Source organism: Macaca fascicularis, chromosome 11, assembly GCF_037993035.2.
Source record: "Macaca fascicularis isolate 582-1 chromosome 11, T2T-MFA8v1.1".
Classification (NCBI taxonomy): domain Eukaryota; kingdom Metazoa; phylum Chordata; class Mammalia; order Primates; family Cercopithecidae; genus Macaca; species Macaca fascicularis.
This window is the reverse complement of record NC_088385.1, coordinates 17,238,574-17,258,076: the sequence shown is the minus strand read 5'-3', so window position 1 is coordinate 17,258,076 and position 19,503 is coordinate 17,238,574. Positions and strand designations below refer to the sequence as shown.

The 19,503-nt window shown below is 34.6% G+C and overlaps 1 protein-coding gene across 23 annotated transcripts in view; it reads right to left on the bottom strand.

Annotated features, from left to right (window-relative positions):
• The window catches only part of ATF7IP (activating transcription factor 7 interacting protein), a 134,950-nt gene that overhangs the window by 32,584 nt on the left and 82,863 nt on the right, over window positions 1-19,503 (bottom strand). For 17 of the 23 annotated variants that reach the window (XM_005570211.5, XM_065523786.2, XM_065523777.2 and 14 more), the window contains 4 exons: window positions 12,515-12,588; window positions 11,857-11,945; window positions 8,019-8,657; window positions 2,596-2,660 (listed from right to left, as the gene is read on the bottom strand). In XM_005570211.5, the coding sequence (XP_005570268.3) occupies window positions 2,596-2,660; window positions 8,019-8,657; window positions 11,857-11,945; window positions 12,515-12,588 (867 nt within the window). The remainder of the gene's footprint in view (window positions 1-2,595; window positions 2,661-8,018; window positions 8,658-11,856; window positions 11,946-12,514; window positions 12,589-19,503) is intronic. The other 6 variants (XR_012420046.1, XR_012420049.1, XR_012420047.1 and 3 more) reach the window with 1 other exon arrangement.

Sequence of the window (19,503 nt, the reverse complement as noted above, 5' to 3'; positions counted from 1 at the left end):
AGCTAATTTTTGTAGTTTTAGTAGAGACATGTTGGCCAGCCTTGTCTCAAACTCCTGGCCTCAAGTGATCTGCCCATCTTGGCCTCCCAAAGTGCTAGGATTACAGGCATAAGCCACTGTGCCTGGCCTTAGACATCCAGATTTCTTCTGATCTAAATAGCCTTAAAGTGTTAAGAAGTACAACTAAGTAGGTTTGGGATAGAAAAATGAAGTTAGCCAATTGTACTTACAATGTGACAATTCAAAGAATCACACACTACCTGTTTCACACTAGTTTCTATCTGCTAGAAAGTTGCACATTGGGGCAAAAAGATAACAAGAATTTCTTAGTCAACAGTGGAACATTAATAAAGGTATTCATCACAATGACAAAAATGATATTTGTTTCAAAAAATTCTGGCTGGCAAGCATAACTTCATAACTGAAAGCACATATATACTTCCATTATGGTTTCTTATTACACAATAAAACTCCTGTAATTGTATTTCTTCTTCATATACATAATTGACACTGATTCAAAGCTGAAACTTTATTTTTGATAAGGCACTGCTTCAGCAGGCTGGCTGCTCAAACTGCTTGTACGCATTTTTTTATACTCAGATATTAAATTCCTCTTCCTTGAAGCCAAATAAAATATCTATTGAGAGCTTAACATTAAGTTGTACTATTGCTTTGCTTTCTGATGAAGTCAATTCCTGTTTCAAGTGTCTTTTTTTTTTTTTTTAAGTTTCTTCTTTTTTATAGAGACGGAGTCTCATGTTGTTGCCCAGGCTGGTTTCGAACTCCTGGGCTCAAGTGATCCTCCTGTCTCCGCCTCCCAAAGTGCTAGGATTATAGACGTGAGCCACCACGCCCCACCTCAAGTGTCTTATATTATATCCATTTTAATTTCACTTATATATTTATGATGTTACATATATTATTTATTTATTTATTTTTTTGAGATGGGATGGAGTTTCATTCTTTCACCCACACCGGAGTAAAGTGGTATGATCTCAGCTCACTGCAACCTCCGCCCTCCTGGGTTCAAGCAATTCTCCTGCCTTAGCCTCCCAAGTAGCTGGGATTACAGGCACCTGCCACCACGCCAGGCTAATTTTTGTCCTTTTAGTAGAGATGGGGTTTCCCCATGTTGGCCAGGCTGGCCTCAAACTCCTGACCTCAGGTGATCATCTGCCCGCCTCGGCCTCCCAAAGTGCTAGGATTACAGGCGTGAGACACCGTGCCCAGCTACATATACTATATTTCAGCAAAATACTCTATACAATAGAGTTCAATACAACTTTCTGCAATGATGAAAAGAGTCTATATCTGTGTGGTCCAATATGCTAGCCACTAGCCATTTGTAGCTACTGAACCTTGAAATGGCGGTTATTTTGACTGAGGAACTAAATTTGTAATTTAATTTAAATAGCTACATGTGACTAGTGGCTATCATATTAGATATCACAGCTCTAGAAGAACCACCATTTATAAAATGACAAAAAATAGCCATCATAATGTCCATTTTCCTTTCCTTGAAAATATTACTTAAAAAAAAAAAAACTCACTGAGGGAAGTAGAGATGTTCATAAATCCTTTGTTTAAAGTTTAACTAGACTTCCTATAAATGTCACTAAGTATCACTGAATATATCAGCATTTTCTGTATGTCTTCTAGAAAGTATCTCAATCTTATAATTTTAAATGAAAACAGTTATATCCACAAGACATGCTGAGAAACAATCACAACTTTGATCTCTAATAGTGCACACAAAAACTGCTAACACTTGTAAGAAGTTATGATATTTTTAATAGCTTTTATTTGATCTATAAACTATGGTATATATCTAGGTTGGTCAAAATCCATTGTTTTTAAGGAAAATCGTCACATTTAAAGATCAAAAAAGTTTTAAAAATCTTGTCAGTTTTTCATGCCTGACATGCTCAAAGATTTTTGTTCTTCTAGGAATATATGAGATTCTTGAAATGATTCAAAGGAAGTGAAGAAAATAAAACTATCAGTAACCTAATCACTATGAACTGATTATACCTAAAGCAATAAAGAACAAGGAAGAACACTGTTAATACAGGAAAGAAGTAGTTACTCTATTATTGGGTGGTTAAGATTTAATAGGAAAAAGTACAAAGACTGGCAAAGTGCTAATAAACAAGCAGACAGACGAAAAATTCTTCCTCAAAAGGTATTTCTGATTACCTTTGAGGAAATTAAAATGGTGGTAGGGGTCTGTAGAGAGTGGTACAAGTGAGGGTAAACCAGTGAAACACTCTTAAAAAAGATGTACCTGGAAGAAATTACATGTGTTTTCTTTTTGCAGACAATCTTTAGAGAATGTAAAGGCAAATGACTGGACTGTCAATTGTACTAATCAAATCATTCAGTTAATAAACTATTACCTCTAAGAGAACTGCTATGTAAAAACAAAAAACAAAAAATATCAATTCTTGTCAAATATTACAGAGAAGTTATGAGACAATATTTGGACAGTTATAAAAAACAGACATAGAACAATTTTCATTCAATCAAAGAATGATGAAAATTCATTTTCCTGTAGACCATAAGTAGGATTTTACTTTGAAGAAGGAAAAATCTTACCTGTGATGTGCTATCAGCTGCTTTCTTACTGACAGAAGCATCTATTGTTTTGTTCGTCTGGTTTTCTGAAAAGTAAAAAAAAAGCCATTTTTAAAAACATCTACAAAATGTAAAAAGTTAAGTTGCTTTATATAAAACAATTCATATTGTTTTCTCCAACTATTTTTCTGTCAACATGTCACATATGTAAATAAAAACACAAACTCACAGATCACTGCTATAGTATCTTTCAGAAGGGGAAATTCACAATACTGATTAAAAAACACTTTCCACTGGCCCAGCAATTTTAACTCTAAGCAGTATCTCATGGAAATAATTTAAGATACACAAAACTTAAATGTTCTAACATGAGGAAATAGTTAAACAAAATATAATTCCTGCATTCTATGTCCCTTTGGAGAAAAAAATTTAATATGTCAAAAATGTTTCCAATAAATTCAGTAGAAACAGTTGCAGTAAATCCAAGAAAATACGCATGCATATTTCTCAGTAGTTCAATCATCCATGATTTTTCTTTCTCTGTTCATTTTTCAATTAACTTGTAATGACTTTGCAGTTAAAAAATAATGTTACTTCCAGAACAGCACAGAAAATGAACAAAGCATATTTTGTCCCAATTTCTAATGAGAGGAAAAGAGAGAATGCATTAAATTTCATCAAAGGTTTTATGTACCTATTGAGATTATTTAGGGTTTCCTGTTTGGTAACATGGGGTTTTTAAATGTTGAAACAGCCCATCCTTTCTTTCTGGAGATAAAACTCTCTTGGTCAAAGTATGGCATCCCTTTCATTTGTAAGTCTTCAGAATGCATACAGAGTAAACAATTTACGTTTAAAAAAATACAGGAGATTAAACTACCTATGTATTTCCATATGTACATATATAAATCTGTATGTCTAAAAAATCAAGTTGGGTTAATATTCACCTGTTAAAAGAGAAGTATTCTAGGGTAGAGAAGTAAAAAGGATGCCCTTTGATTTCTCCTACCTTGTCTGAATTACTTTCTTTTTGTAAGAATAATATTAATATATTATCTATTTAAAAATATATTCAAATTACTTCATTTATTACAAGTGAGCATCTGTTTGGGACTATGAAGTTCCTGAAAGACTAACAAAACTAATTCTAGGTTACTGATGTTACATAGTGGAGTATTAAGATACACTAGGTGATACTACCAAAATATCAGTGATTTACTACCAAAGGTTTTTATATACAATGTTAAAATACATTCATTTGGATTTGAAACACTTTCATCTTCAACTCAAAATAACTTTACATAAAAAGTAAATGAGAAAGCCTCACTTTTGTGTTTTTATTTTTTAATTCTTTATTTTATTTATTTTTTTCTTTTTGAGAGAGTCTTGCTCTGCCACCCAGACTGGAGTGCAGTGGCACGATCTTGGCTCACTGCAACCTCCATCTCCCAGGTTCAAGCGATTCTCATGTCTCAGGCTCCCGAGTAGCTGGGACTACCAGTGAGTGCCACCATGCCTGGCTAATTTTTGTTTTAGTAGAGACCTGCTTTCACCATGCTGGCCAGGATGGTCTCGATCTTCTGGCCTCAAGTGATCCACCTGCCTCACCCTCCCAAAGTGCTGGGATTATAGGCATGAGCCAACATACCTGGCCTCATTTTTACTTTTTGTCATAATATTTTCATATAAGAAAATTCCTAAAGATGCAAGAAAGATTTAGACTGCTTAATAAAATGTTACATACACATTTCTTTGTTCCCCAGCATGATTCTCTCTTAGACCTAATTGCCTTAGAGCTGTAAGTTAATTATTCACGGAACTGTAATAATATTCCTTATTCTAGATTCTCAACTAACATCTCCTTTGCCCATTATTACACAATTTTTCCCTTGATTCTTAATGTAATGTCTTATAGCTCCATTGCATTGCTTTTGCTTTCTTCTGTAAGATCTACTTTGGATGACTTCTGGATATAAATATTATAACTCCATCTATCAAGGCAACAAAACTGGTCAGGATGTAAAATAAGAAATTATAGCTTAAAATCCTTCTATCATATGGAATACATCTCCATAAAAATAAAAATAAAAGTAAATAAAATTAAAAAGTACTTTACAGGAGTTAAACTGGCAGTATCCCTTAGTAGCTCTGGATAATTGTATGAACATAAAAAAGGCAAACGATTCATTTAATTCTATCCTTGAAGAAATGGTTGAAGAAATAATTGCTGTGTTTAAACTCTTACTTGTTTTTGTTTCTGAGACAGGGACCTTCCTCTGTTGCCCAGGTTGGAGTGCAGTGGCACGACCATGGCTCACTGCAGCCTTGACCTCCTGGGTTCAAGCAATCCTCCTCCTTCGGCCTCCTGGGTAGCTGGGACTGCAGGCATGTGTCACCATGCCAAACTAATTTTTTATTTTTTGTACATATGGGGGTCTCACTATATTGCAAGGCTGGTCTCGAGCTCCTGAGCTCAAGCCATCCTCCTGCCTCAGCCTACCAAAGTGTTGGTATTACAGGCATAAGCCACCATGCCCAGCCAACTCTAGTTTTACATAGTCTTAGAACAAGATGTTTAATGTAATTTGAAAGTGTACCTTGTACATGGATTGTATATAACTTCCCCCAAATCTGTTCTTTCTTTAATGTCTAGTTTAGTAAATGGAACAACATTTAAAAATGTCTTAGAAAGCTGAGTCATCTTTGAGTTCTCCATCTTTTCCACACATCTAAACTTTTATTAATAAATTACCAAGTACTGCCAATGCTACCTCTTAAATAACGTTTAAATCTTTTTCATACCACCATCTCTCATCTCGTACACTACAAGAGCCTCCAGTCTCCTAATTGGTCTTCCTAACACTATTCTTACCCCTTCCAAACCATTCTCCATACTGTAACCAGGGTTCATGGATGTCACATTACCCTCTATACCCACTACAAAAACCCTTTAACCCTATTTCCCCCATTCTTCTGTTCATTACTTCATACCTTTCCAGATTTCCCATGTTCTCTTTTGTCCTCTCACGAAAACCTGCAAATCCTAACACTCATCACATTTATAATTAAATCCTTATTTAATGACTACATTCCCTATTTGATTGTAAGCTTGATGAGATCATAGTGACTATTTTATACATTTCTGTGTATCTAAAGAACCTCAGATAATATAGGCATTCATTACTTTGTGAATGAATGAAATTAGCTATAGTTTGAGCTTTAAATTTCCAAGCCCTTAGGAGGACATTTACCTCACTATAAACAGAAATACAGATTTAAAATCCATAAGGATATACTTAACTATAATAAAATACATACAAATGCATGAACATATAGCATATGTTCTTATTAAGCAAATATAATACCCACATAAGTATAGAGCTTAGAAAATTTTAATTATATAACCTAATTAATTTATCAAACTACTAAATGTAGTAGAGATGTACTGAAGTTCGGCTTCAGTTTAGGTTTTGGGAATCCTAAAAAGCCAAATGCTTACTTTAACATCATTTATGTCACTGCTGAAATTATACTTGATCAAAGAACATATTATAAGTAATAAAGTCAGAACTGAAGAATAAGCAAGTTCCTAAGATCTCATTTTAGTTAGCATTATGAAAAAAATACAAACAAAGCTTGTACTCACATTTATTCATTATCAAATGTAGGTAAGCATTCTAAATGGAACTTGAAGATCTTGATATAATTACATATTAAAAATATATAAATGTGTTAAATAAATATGTGTTAAAATATGTAATTTTATGTTTAGAAATAATTGTACATTATCTTAGAATGCTACACCAATTAATGATTGTGAAAACTTACTTTTATATAAAAAAATTAAGAATAGTCAAATGAAACAGACTGACATGCATTACTAATAGTGTACATCAACTAGATAATTTGGGGAATATACCCTTTCTATAAAAACTGTAAGAGAACAGAATAATGAAATTATAATTCTGACACTTTTAGAAGTGTTTGGAGTATGAGCATGACATTAAACAAATACTCCTAAATTATTTCTTTTCAAGTCATGGTTTTTCAGGAAAAGTTCTCTATTTAAGAATATATCTCATCTCATGACCATGAAATTAAAACAATGTCAACTTTGCCTCAAAATTTCATAAGGAGGAAAACCCAAAATCACATAAAACAATGTCCATCATTAAATCATCTGGCATTAAAAAATACTAACAACTAAAAGAAAAAGAAGTTACAGAAAAATGAAATATCACCCAAAAATCTTGTATGTCCACTGACCTCAGTTAAAAGTAAGCATCTCTTTTAGTGTTGTAAACATGAAAGAATATCCAAAAAATAATGTGGTAGCAGATAATACTAACAAACATTTGCCCCTGTACTATGCAAACATTTAAATTGTAAATACTATAAATAATAATTACACTTTCATATAAAACATTAGTTTATTCTTATAAATATGATAAGAGTGATACCCAGCTTCAATCCAACATTAATTTTGATCTGCCACTCATTTACTTTCTTAACAACTCTGAAATACCGTCATTGTTTTATATGAGAAAACACTTAAGGAGTAACTACACTAGTAATGACTGTATGACAAATAAAAACTAAGGCTTGTACATCTCACTTATAAAAGTAATTTTGTACTTTAGAATTTGTTTCCTACATTACATGGTCACTTACAACATCAATAAGAAAAACACTAGCAATTTTACTATACACATGATGCCTACCCTTCCCTGCCTTTCCAAAAGTAGTGCGGATACATGTGAAGTCAGAAATGAAGAATAAGCAAGCTCAAGAATGCATACAACACAAACTCTTTCCAGGAGCCAGGAAGACACAGAGTTTGGCAGATTTTAAACAGGTATAGTCAAGTTCTCCTTTTTGCAGTATTTCTAAGTAAAATACAAACAATCATATAATATGTCATATGGGAAAACAGAAAGGATAAAACAAGAAGGACTCAAACATTTTATAGTAAATGTGAAAGAAAATCTATTTTTAAGTTGTTCAAATTTGGAAGCTATGAATGAGAGCACAAAGGATTTTCCAAATGTGTAAGGAACATAAACGTGCCTTTTTTTCTTAAGAGCATATATTATGTAAATTTGATACTTTAAAATGTTTTAAACAGACATTGCTGGCAAATGTATCATAAAAGTAACTCATAATGCTTGCCACAAAGCCATAAATTCAAAATTCACCAAACTTAGGAAAATTACTAAAAGATAAAACACAGATACTAACTTCTAATTCAAAATAAACCCCCTCTCAAGCCCCATTTTAGCAACATCATTTCTCTCAGGTATCTAAAAAATTACTAAAAATAATCAAGAAAATTCTATTTATTTTGTCCTTCCAATAATGCTAGCCACTTAGAAAAAAAAAGTTCAATCGTTACAAGGCTATTAACATGCTTGCATTTCTAGCATTAAACCTACGTGGTGACTTACCAATTCTTGGGGTGGTATTGCTGTTCTGTTCTGCAGGAGACGAAGTACTAAATGCAGAAATTGGAATTTTCATCTGTATAGGACCTCGATTATTTGATGGACTATAGAGTCCTGATGGGCCCACTGTGGGCAAAGAAGTCCTTGTGGCTTGTACAATAGAGTGTGCCGTTGGAACAGCCTGCACCGCAAGTGTTGTTCCCAATGGTGCAGCACTGGCAGTAGGGTTCCTTTGAATACTAGAACTGGGCACAGAAGGAACGTTGTTTGGTTTAGTGGGATTTGGCAAGGATGGCAAGGATACTGGATTTTTGGTAAGACCACTCACTGTAGGTGGGCTTTGCACAGAAATGAATTCAACGTTGCCAGATGGTTGATTAGTCACCAAAGTCCCTGGATGGCTCTGTAGAAGCTGAGGCTGGGAGGATACTGCAACAGGTACATGCAAAATCACTGGCAAAGGTTGTAAAGAGATTGTAGGTTGAGGATTTCCACTAGGCACCTGAGTAGTAGCAACTACAGTAGCTGTATTGGGTGCAGGAAGAACTGACGTTGCTGTGAGGGAACCCGAAGTCACTGGAGTCTGCAATTTAGGTTGACTACTGACAACTGTTGGAGGAGTGACAAGATTGGTTGAAGATACTATAGAAAGAAAACAGAATTCTCTGTTTAAATGGTTATATTAATTTATCAACTAAGAAAATATGACAGATACAAATTAAATACATTGCATTAGACTTAGCATAGATTAAATACATCGCAAAGACTGTAAAGTCTTTTATCATGAAATTTTTTCCAGATTCAAATTCCGAAATTTAATTTAGAATTAAATTCTTAGAAGAATTTTGTATGTAGGTTTAGTATATTACAAAAACAGCACATGATGGATGATTAATATGCAAGACTACTGAGTATCAAAATGGTCTCTGAAAATTACTATAATCACTTTAGAGTACCTAACTAGTACACAAATAAAAAATACTAAAAAGTTAAGTAAAAATATATAGTTTTGAAACTACATTAAAAACATTATAAATGCCTTAAAACGCAAGTAATACATAAACTCAAATAGTAAATCTGAAGAGTCATGACCATTAATGAATAACAGGTAAGCTTACTCATTATATTTTATTATTTGAACCATGTCTGTATCTTTGGATCAAGTTTGACTGAATTCCTTGGGAGAGGAACTATTAGGGGGAGGTTCCCTCTACTGACACCCTACTGACATTGTATGATATGAAAAATAGCACTGAGTGAAGTTGACAGATGAATTAAGAAGAAATTAGGTAGCATATACAGAAGAACAGAGAAAATACAAATGCTGACAAATGCTGGTCACTACAGTTTTATAGCAATTTTCAACTACTTGTGTTTATTCTCATTGGAACAGGTTTAAAATACATGACCAAACTTCTTTCTCACTGATTTATAGTCTTTCCAAAAATCACAGGTTCACTAGAGCAGCAGTTTCTCGAAGTGTGGTCCAGGGGGGTGCCTGGGGTTTTCTGAGACCCTTTTGGGGAGTTTGCAATGTCAAAACTATTTTCATAACAATGAGACATTATTTGACTTTTTAAATGAGCAGACATTTGCACCAATGGAGCAAAAGCAATGGTGAGTAAAACTTCTGATGCTTAGTACAAAAATCAAGGTAGTACAATGGACCAAACGTCGCTGCATTCTTCATCACATGCTTACAGTAAAAAACAAAGTCAGTTTTACTTAAGAATCCCCATGATACAGCAGTGAAAACTATTAACTTTATTATATCTCAACTTTTGAATAGGGGTTCTTTTCTTAATATTCCATGTGAAGGAATAGGCAGTACATACGAGACAACTACTGCTTGCCAAAGTAGGATAGTTAAGGAAAAATGCGTGTGCAATTGAGCTATAAACTAAACTAGCAATCTTTCCCACGAAAGACTATTTTTACTTGAAAGAATGACCTATAGACACACCAATGATTCACATGTGGGTATTTTGAAGATCTTTTCTTAGAAATAAACTAGGTAAGGCAGTCACTTCAAAGAAAAAAAGCCCAACTGTATTTATCAGTAATAATAACATTTGAGTTCTTAAGCAAAACTAAGAACATTAGAAAAAACTTTTATCTGTCACTGAAAGCATGACAGCTCCCTAAATCCTTAAAATGCTTCTCTGAGTAGAACTGATAGTAAAATCAGTAAACGTAATTTTTAAAAATAATATTAACAAAATGTGTCAATATTTGGAAGATTTGCATAACTTGGTGAATAGTTTTCAAATGATCAATGAATATTAGTAAAACTCCATGTGCAAGTACAAGATAGAGGAATTTTTTTTTTTTTTTTTTTTTTTTTTAAAGACAGGGTTTGCCTCTATCGCCCAGGATGGAGTACACTGGCGCAATCTTGGCTCACAGCGGCTTACACCTCCTGGGCTCATGTCATCTTTCCACCTCAGCCTCCCAAGGAGCTGGGACCACAGGTGTGCACCACCATGTCCGGCTACTTTTTGTATTTTTTGTAGAGACAAGTTTCACTATGTTGCCCTGGCCGGCCTGGAACTCCTGAGTTCAAGGGATCCACCTGCCTCGGGCCTCCCAAAGTGCGGGGATTACAGGCGTAAGGCACCACACAGGTCCAATAAATGGATTTTAATGGAGGAGTTAGAAAAGTTCTTTGGTGTGGTTTCAGATTATACTTCACAACCAACCTTAAAGAAACTACTACTGGACAGTATCAAAGAAGAATATCCACAATTATCTGTAAGGGCTAGCCCTTTTCCATCTATATATTTGTATAAGACTGGATTTCCTTCATATGCGTCAACCAAATCAACATTTTAAAACAGACTAAAAGCAGATACAGATATGAGTATACAGCTATCTTTAGCTGTCTTAATGTCTCAAAGTATTAAAGAGATACGTAAAAAATGTAAGAGAATAATGCTCTTTGTGCTGCTATTAAGTGAAAATACACTTAGTTTCATTTTAAAAAGTTTTTTGTGTTAGACAGAGTTTACTATTACTTTATTTATTTTTATATTTATTATTTATTTATTTTATTTTTTTTTTTTGAGAGAAAGTCTCACTCTGTCGCCCAGGTTGGGGTGCAGTGGCTTGATCTCGGCTCACCGCACTCCACCTCCCGGGTTCAAGCGATTCTCCTGCCTCAGCCTCCTGAGTGGCTGGGATTACAGGCACCAGCCATCATGCCTGGCTAATTTTTGTATTTTGGTAGAGATGGGGTTTCACCATGTTGGCCAGGCTGGTCTCAAATTCCTGACCTCAAGTGATCTGCCTGCCTCAGCCTCTCAAAGTCCTGGGATTACAGGCGTGAGCCACCAAGCCCAGTCTACTTTTATTTTAAAAAAATCTTTAAATTTCTGTTTAATTTCTACTTCATTTCAACTGAAAATAAACATCAACTGATGTAACCCACATAAATAAAAGTTCTGGGGTTCTTAATGATTTTTTAAGATTGTAAAGGGATCTAGAGACGAGAAAGTTTGTGAACTACTACAATAGAGATTTGAATATCTATACTGTATTTTCACATATACTTATCTACCACCCTAAATTTTTTTGTTTTAAGAGACAAGTGGATTTCACTATGTTGCCCAAGTTGACTCGAACTCCTAGGTTCAGGTAATCCTCCTCAGCCTCCCAAGTAGCTGAGACTATAGGCATGTGCCACCATGCCCAGTTTGATCCTGAATTTTTAACAAAATTTTTGTACTTAGACCAATGTGCCCAATTTCTTAATCCATTTCAACCTCAAAAGAATGTAAGAAAAGAGAACCAAAGCCTTTAATTCCTAAGAAAATGTATTTTGGTATTTTAAAAAAAAAGTTACCTGTATTCACAGGAGTTTGAAAGGATGGTGGTGCACTCTCGCTTACATTTCTTTTGGACTCCAGCATCTGTCTCACTGTGCCTGCATTTCTATGAAATATATATACACACAAATAGTCAACAGATATGCCACTCTGGGAAAACCAACTGATATCTAGAATAAGCAGTGGCCCATAGGGGAAAAAGGGTGGCTAGACTTGGGTTTCACAACCCTAAACTGCAAGCAAAAACAGTGAGGCATAGCTGGCACAAAGACTTCTAAATGCTGGGGTCTATGGCATTAGGAAAGAGTCTTAACTCTTGTATTCTAATGTCTGTTATCAGTACTTAACCTGAATACCAAAAGTAGGTCCTAATATGTACAGACATTAGTCTTTCTCACCCTTAACAGAAGCATTTCTCAATTACTCGAGAGAATACTATTTAAGACAAGTGGTTAAACAAATATATAGTGACCAAAGAATGCCTTGCAATAAGTTAGCAAAAGTATTATTCACAGATGAACAATATAATGAAGCAGAAAAAGAAAATATACTAACCAAGTACACCACTTATTTCCACATAAATACCATGATTATACTGCAAGATTCTTCGACCAAATAAAGAAAATTAGAACTTTGTTCTGTTATTTAAAAACTAGACAGACTATGAATTCTCACCTGTAAGGTATGTTATTATTGCTGTTGACATCATTTACAGTTTTTCCTGGTGATACTGGTGGGTTGGGTGGATGCTGGGGGAGAAAAAAAATTTAAGGTAAAAAAAAAACACACAGGGAATCTTTAAAAAAAAATAAGACCTGTAGATGCCTGTCAATATATTATCTGTCAGTGCTCTAATACAATGGGAAACATTGCCAGCTGAGACAACATTTGAATCTTGGCATTATCACTTGTTCATTGTATCTTAAGCAAATCATTTACTTTGCTGAAGGCAACTGCTTATCATCTGAGAGATTAATAAAATAATTCCTGCATCTCAGTGTTCTTATGAAGATTAAATTAAAAACACAAAAATGGCTCACATGCTGCAAGAGTTTAAAAACATTAACAATATAAATCTAAAGAATAACCAGACTCACTCATTTAACACATAACTAGTGAATGCCTACTATGTAGCAGGCATCATATTAGCACCAGCAGTTCAACAAGTAAGTGGTATCCAATGTCACAAATCAAAATTTTCAAACCGAAATTATTTTAAGTTGTTTTTTAAAAAAATACTACCTACCACTGTGTGACTTAAATTATTTCATAAAATGTCACAAATCTAAGCTTCAGTAACAACTTATTTCAGCCTTTCTCCCCAAAACCAGGGAATACAGAAATGGAATTATAACACCTACATATTAATTATCATTACTTAGGCCTCCGTCATTAATAACACTATCATCATTTATGTCTTAAAACGAGGCCGGGTACAGTGGCTCACACCCATAATACTAGCACGTTGGGAGGCTGAGACAGGCAAGGATTGCTTGAGCTCAGGAGTTATAGACCAGCCTGGGCAATGTAGCGAAACCCCATCTCTAAAAATATATATATATGTGTAAAAATTAGCCAAGCATGTTAATACACGCCTGTGGTCCCACCTCCTTGGGAGGCTAAGGTGGGAGGACAGCTTGAGCCGAGGAGGCAGAGGTTGCAGTGAGCTGAGATTGTGTTACTGCAATCCAGCCTGGGTGACACAGCCAGACCATGCCTCAAAAACAAACAAACAAAAAAAAAAATGAGAAGAATAAAATATCTCTACTCAAGACTAAGTCAAGTGTAAGAACAACATATTAAACCAAAGGTAATAAATGCTTAGAATTACATTGAGCAGATGCCCTTAATCACTCTTCTTAACAACAAATACATCTTGCTACTTTTTATATGACACAACAATAATTTCAACTTTCTAGTATGACATTGCATTAGATATGTGTAGAGGGAAAAACAACAGAATTAAGATAATATGCTATAAAGGTATTTAAAATCTGGCTGTTAAGACAAACAAATGTAAAACAAGAGAAAAGCAAATTAAAATAACAGTGTAATGTGATGTAAAAAGGTTAAAAAATAAGCTTTTAGGGAAAGGAATGCATCTTTAAGCACATCATTGAGTTTTTTTTTTTTTTTTTTTTTGAGATAGAGTCTCACTGTCACCCAGGCTGGAGTGCACCATCTTGGCTCACTGCAGCCTCCGCCTCCCAGGCTCAAGAGATTCTCGTGCCTCAGCCTCTGAGTAGCTGGGATTACAGGTGTCCGCCACTAGGCCCAGCTAATTTTTGTATTTTTAGTAGAGGTGGGGTTTCGCCATGTTGACCAGGCTGGTCTTGAACTCCTGACATCAAGTGATCTGCCGTCCTCGGCCTCCCAAAGTGCTGGGATTACAGGCATGAGCTACTGTGCCTGGCCATCATTAAGTAATTATTACACTCAAAATGGTTAAAAGAATACTTCAGGAGAAAAACAAAAAAGAAGAATAAATGCATAGGGAATAAATAAAACAAATGGTTTAGAACACAGGAGTCATTAGATGGAGGATTTTAAAAAACTGTGGTAGGATCAGCAACATGTCAGAACAGGAAGTCCCCTCTGCTTTCCATATGGAGATGACTTAACAAGGTAAGCATCATATTGCCTGCATGAGATTTCCACAAACTAGTTGAGAGGATATGGCACAAGGCCAAAAAGAGGCACACTGGAACAGTTAGGAAAATATATTATATTTACTCACTATACCCCATCAACCTCCCAACACAGCTTCTACATCAGAAAGGAAAGAGAAAAGTGGAGCTTGAATCCAACTGTTTAAGAAGATGCCCAATGCACTAGATTTTGTCTTACCCAAAATGGAGGACTAACCTGTAGTAAGAACTGTGGCTATGGCACTTTGGATGCCTGTGAGCCTGAGAGACCAAAGGCAGGACCCTCAACTTGATAGAGCACCAGAGAAATTGCAGTAACACTGACAGACAGCAGGGGAAGCACTAATACCACAGCTTGCTAAAGTACCAGAGGCTGCTACAGCAAAGACAGGTACCAGAGGAAGCTTCAGAGTGGAGAGGCAAACCTCTTCGGATGGAAGAGTACAAGTAAAAGCTCAGAGAAGACACGCAGCCAAAAAAAGGTGTTAGAGGCCCACAGACTCTCTAACAAGGCTGACTGGTGAAGCCCTTCCTGTGTACAAGAGTCCACAAAGACTGGGAGATGTGGCTGTTTTTTCAAATGCTAAAATTTCAACGAGCATACAAATAAACAGAGAAACATGGTCCAAATAAATAAAATAAACTTCCAAAAATCAACCCTAAAGTAACAGAGATCTATGAATTATCTGCCAATGAATTCAAAATAACTATCATTAAGATACTCAATGAGGTGAAAGAGACGACATAAAACAGCAAAATCAGGAAAAGGGTGCATGAACAAAATGAGAATATCAACAAAGAGAAACTGTAAAAACTTATCAAATAGAAATTATGAAGCTGAAAATGAAAATTCACTGTAGGGAATCAAGAGCAGACCAGATCAAACAGAAAAATAAATCCACAATTTTGAAAACAGATCATTTGAAATTATCAAGTCAGAGGAGCAAAAAGAGAATGAAGAAAAGCTAAGAAAGTCTAAAGGACTTTTGGGACACCAGTAGGCAAACCAATATACACATAAGGGAAGTAAAAGAAGACAGAGAGAAAGGGGCTGGGAACTCATTTAGATAAATAATTTGCTGAAAATGTCTGAAACTGGAAGAAGAAAATGGAGATGCAAATTCAAGAAGCTCAAAGACCTCCAACTATCGTTAACCCAAAAACATCTATACTGAGATACATTATAACCAAGCTGTCTGAATCACAGTAAATAATCTTGAAAGCAGTAAGAGAAAAGCAACTCATAACAATATACAAGGGAACTCCCATAAGATAACATGCAGATTTCTCAGCAGAAACCTTGTAGGCCTGAAGGAGTGAGATAATATATTATTAAAGTGCTGAATGAAAGAACTGTCAAACAAGAATACTATATCCGGCAATAATATGCTTCAAAAATGTAGGTGAAATTAAAATTTTTCCCAGATTAATAAAAGCTGAAGGAGTTTCATCACTATACCTGTCCTACAAGAAGTGCTAAAGAAAAACCAAATACTGCATGTTCTCACTCATAGGTGGGAATTGAACAATGAGATCACTTGGACACAGGAAGGGGAGCATCACACACTGGGTCCTATTGTGGGGAGGGGGTAGGGGGGAGGGATAGCATTAGGAGATACACCTAATATAAATGACAAGTTAATGGGTACAGCACACCAACATGGTACATGTATACACATGTAATAAACCTGCACATTGTGCAATGTACCCTAGAACTTAAAGTATAATAATAATAAAAAAAAAAGTGCTAAAGAAAGTCCCTCAAGTGGAAACTAAAAAGTGCTACACAACATCATGGAAGCATACAAAAATATAAACCTCCCTAAGGTAAAGGTTGATAAGGAGAAAAATACAGAATCCTGTATTCTTGTTATATTGGTGCATAAATCACTTTTAATTCTGGTATAGAACTTAAAAGCTTAAAAAAACTAAAAATATGTTAACAGATACACAACATAAAAAGATGTGATATATGACATCAGTAACATCAAGTCATGGTGAGGCAGATATAAAGTAGCACTCTTATATGATTAAAGTTATTTGCAGTTTAACATAGACAGTTGTAACTTTAGGATATTTTATGTAATCCCCACGGTAACCACAGAGAAAACATCTACAGAAAATACACAAAAGGAGTTGTAAAAGGAATGAAAGCACACTACTATACCAAAAGAAAAAAAGCAATGAAACACGAAGGAATCAAGAAACAAAAAATAGCTGTAAGTCATAGAGAAAAAACCAAAATGACAATAGTAAGTCCCTCCCAATGAGCAGTTTATTTAAATGCAAATGGATAAAACTCTCCAATCAAAACACAGGTTGACTTAATGGTTTTAAAAATAAGATCCAACTATATGCTGCCTACAAGAGGCTCACTTTGGATCCAAAATACAACATAGAATGAAAGTGAAAGGATGGAAAAATACATTCCATGCAAATGGTAACACAAAGAGAGTAAGGAAGGGCCATACTTATGTAAAACAAAATAGACTTTAAGTCAAAAACTGTCAAAACAGACAATGAAGGACATAACGATAAAAGGGTCTATTCACCAGCTGTAACACACACACACACACACACACCCCTCCCTACCTAACATCAGAGCTTCAAATATATGAAACAAACATTGAAAGAATGAAAGGGAGAAACAGACAGCAACACAATGATAGTAGGAAACTTCAATACCCCACTTTCAATAATGGAGACAACCATCAGACAGAATATCAACAAGGAAACAGAGAACTTTAACAACACTATATGCTAATTGGACCTAACAGACATATAGAATAAGTTATCGAACAACAGCAGAATATACATTTCTCTCAAGAGCACACAGAAAATTCTCATGGATAGGTCACATGTCACAACTCAGGTCTTAACAAATTTAAAAAGAATGAAATCATGCCAAGTATCTTTTCTGACCATAATGGAATGAAACTTGAAGTCAACAGCAGAAGAAAAGTAGGAAAAGTCACAAATATGTGAAAATTAAACACGCTGTTAAAAAAAAAAAACCAACAAGTCAAAGAAGAAGGTAAATTACAAGATATCTTCAGACAAATGAAAATGAAAACAAAATATAATAAATTGTATGCAGTGAAAACAGTGGTAAGAAGGAAGTTTATAGTGGTAAAACACTTACAAACAGAAAGATCTCAAATCAACAATCTAGATTTACAACTCAAAAAACTAGGGGGAAAAAACTAAACCCAAAATCAGCAAGAGGAAAGAAATAATTAAAATTAGGGCAGAAGTAAACAAAATAGAGAATAGAAAAATGGAAAAGCAAAAACAAAACTAAGAGTTGGTTTAAAAAAAAAAAAACGAAATTGATAAATCCTTAGCTAGGCTAACTAACAAAACAGATGACTTTAAAAATGAAAAGAAATGAAAGAACGAGAAGACATTAGAACTGATGCTAAACAGATAGGATTACAAGACACTACAATGAACAATTACACACCTGCAAACTTGATTACCTAGAAGAAATAAATTCCTAAAAACACAACCCACCAAGACTGAATTATTAAAAGTAAATAAATAAATCTGTAATTAGTAAGGAGATTTAATCAGTAATACAAATATCCTAACAAACAAAAGCCTAAGGTCAGGTGCAGTGGCTCACTTGAGGTCATGAGTTCAAGACCACCCTGGCCAAATGATGAAAGTCCGTCTCTATTATAGATACAAAAATTAGCCAGACGCAGTGGTGCAGGCCTATTATTTCAGCTACTCAGGAGGCTGAGGCACACAAATCACTTGAACCAAGATCACACCACTGCACTCCAGCCTGGGTGACAGAGTGAGACTCTATTGAAACTATAATAATAATAATAATAAATTTAAAAAATAAACAAAATTAACAAACAAAAGCCTAAGACCAGATGGCTTCACTGGAGGATACTACCAAACAATTAGTAGTATTCCAAGAGGAGTACTTCCAAGTAGGAGTACTCTCAAATTCCATTTATTAGGCAATCATTACCTTGATACCAAAGCCGAATGAAGATACTAAAACTACAAATATCCCTGATGAATACTAATATAAAAATCCTCAAGAAAATATTAGCAAACCAAATTCAACAGCATGTTAAAAAGATTATACACCATGACCAAGTTGGTTTATCTGAGGAATGCAAGGATAGGTCGAGATATAAAAATCAATGTAACATAAGACATTAACAGAATAAAGGACAAGACCCACATGATCATCTTAATTGATGCAGCAAAAGAACTTGACAAAAGTCAACACCCTTTCATGGAAAAAAATAAATAAAACACTCATCAAACCAGAAATGGAAACTATCTAAATTTAATAAAGGCCATACATAAAAACTCCACAGTTAACATCATACTCAATGGTGAAAAACTGAAAGCTTTCCTCCTAAGATAAGGAATTAAGCAAGCATGCCCACTCTTGCCACTTCTATTCAATATAGTACGGGAAATCCTAAACCAAACAATTATGCAAGAAAAAGAAATAAATGGCATCCAAATCAGAAAAAGAAGTATAAATATCTTTGTTCACAGGTGATATGATCTTATATGTAAAAACCCTAATGACAACTGTTCAAACCTAAGCAAACTCAGCAATGTTGCAGGATACAAAATCAACCTGCAAAAATCAGTTGCATATCTATAAACTATAAAAAATACAAAAAAGAAATGAACAATATAATTTACAATAGCATCAAAAAGAATAAAATACTTAGGAATACACTCAACAAAGGGAGAAAACAATTATACAACAAAAACTACAAAACAATGTTGGAAAAAGTTTAAAGACACAAATAAGTGAAAAGACATACTGTGTTCAAGGATTGGGAGACTTCTTACTGTTAAAATATCTGTATTACCCAAAGCAACCTACAGATTCAGTGCAATCCCTATCAATATTGCAATAGTGGGTTTTGTTTTTGTTTTTGTTTTTTTTCCAGAAAAAAATCCTAAAATTCATATGGAATCTCAAAGGATTTTGAATTACCAAAACAATTTTGAAAAAGAACAAATTTGGAG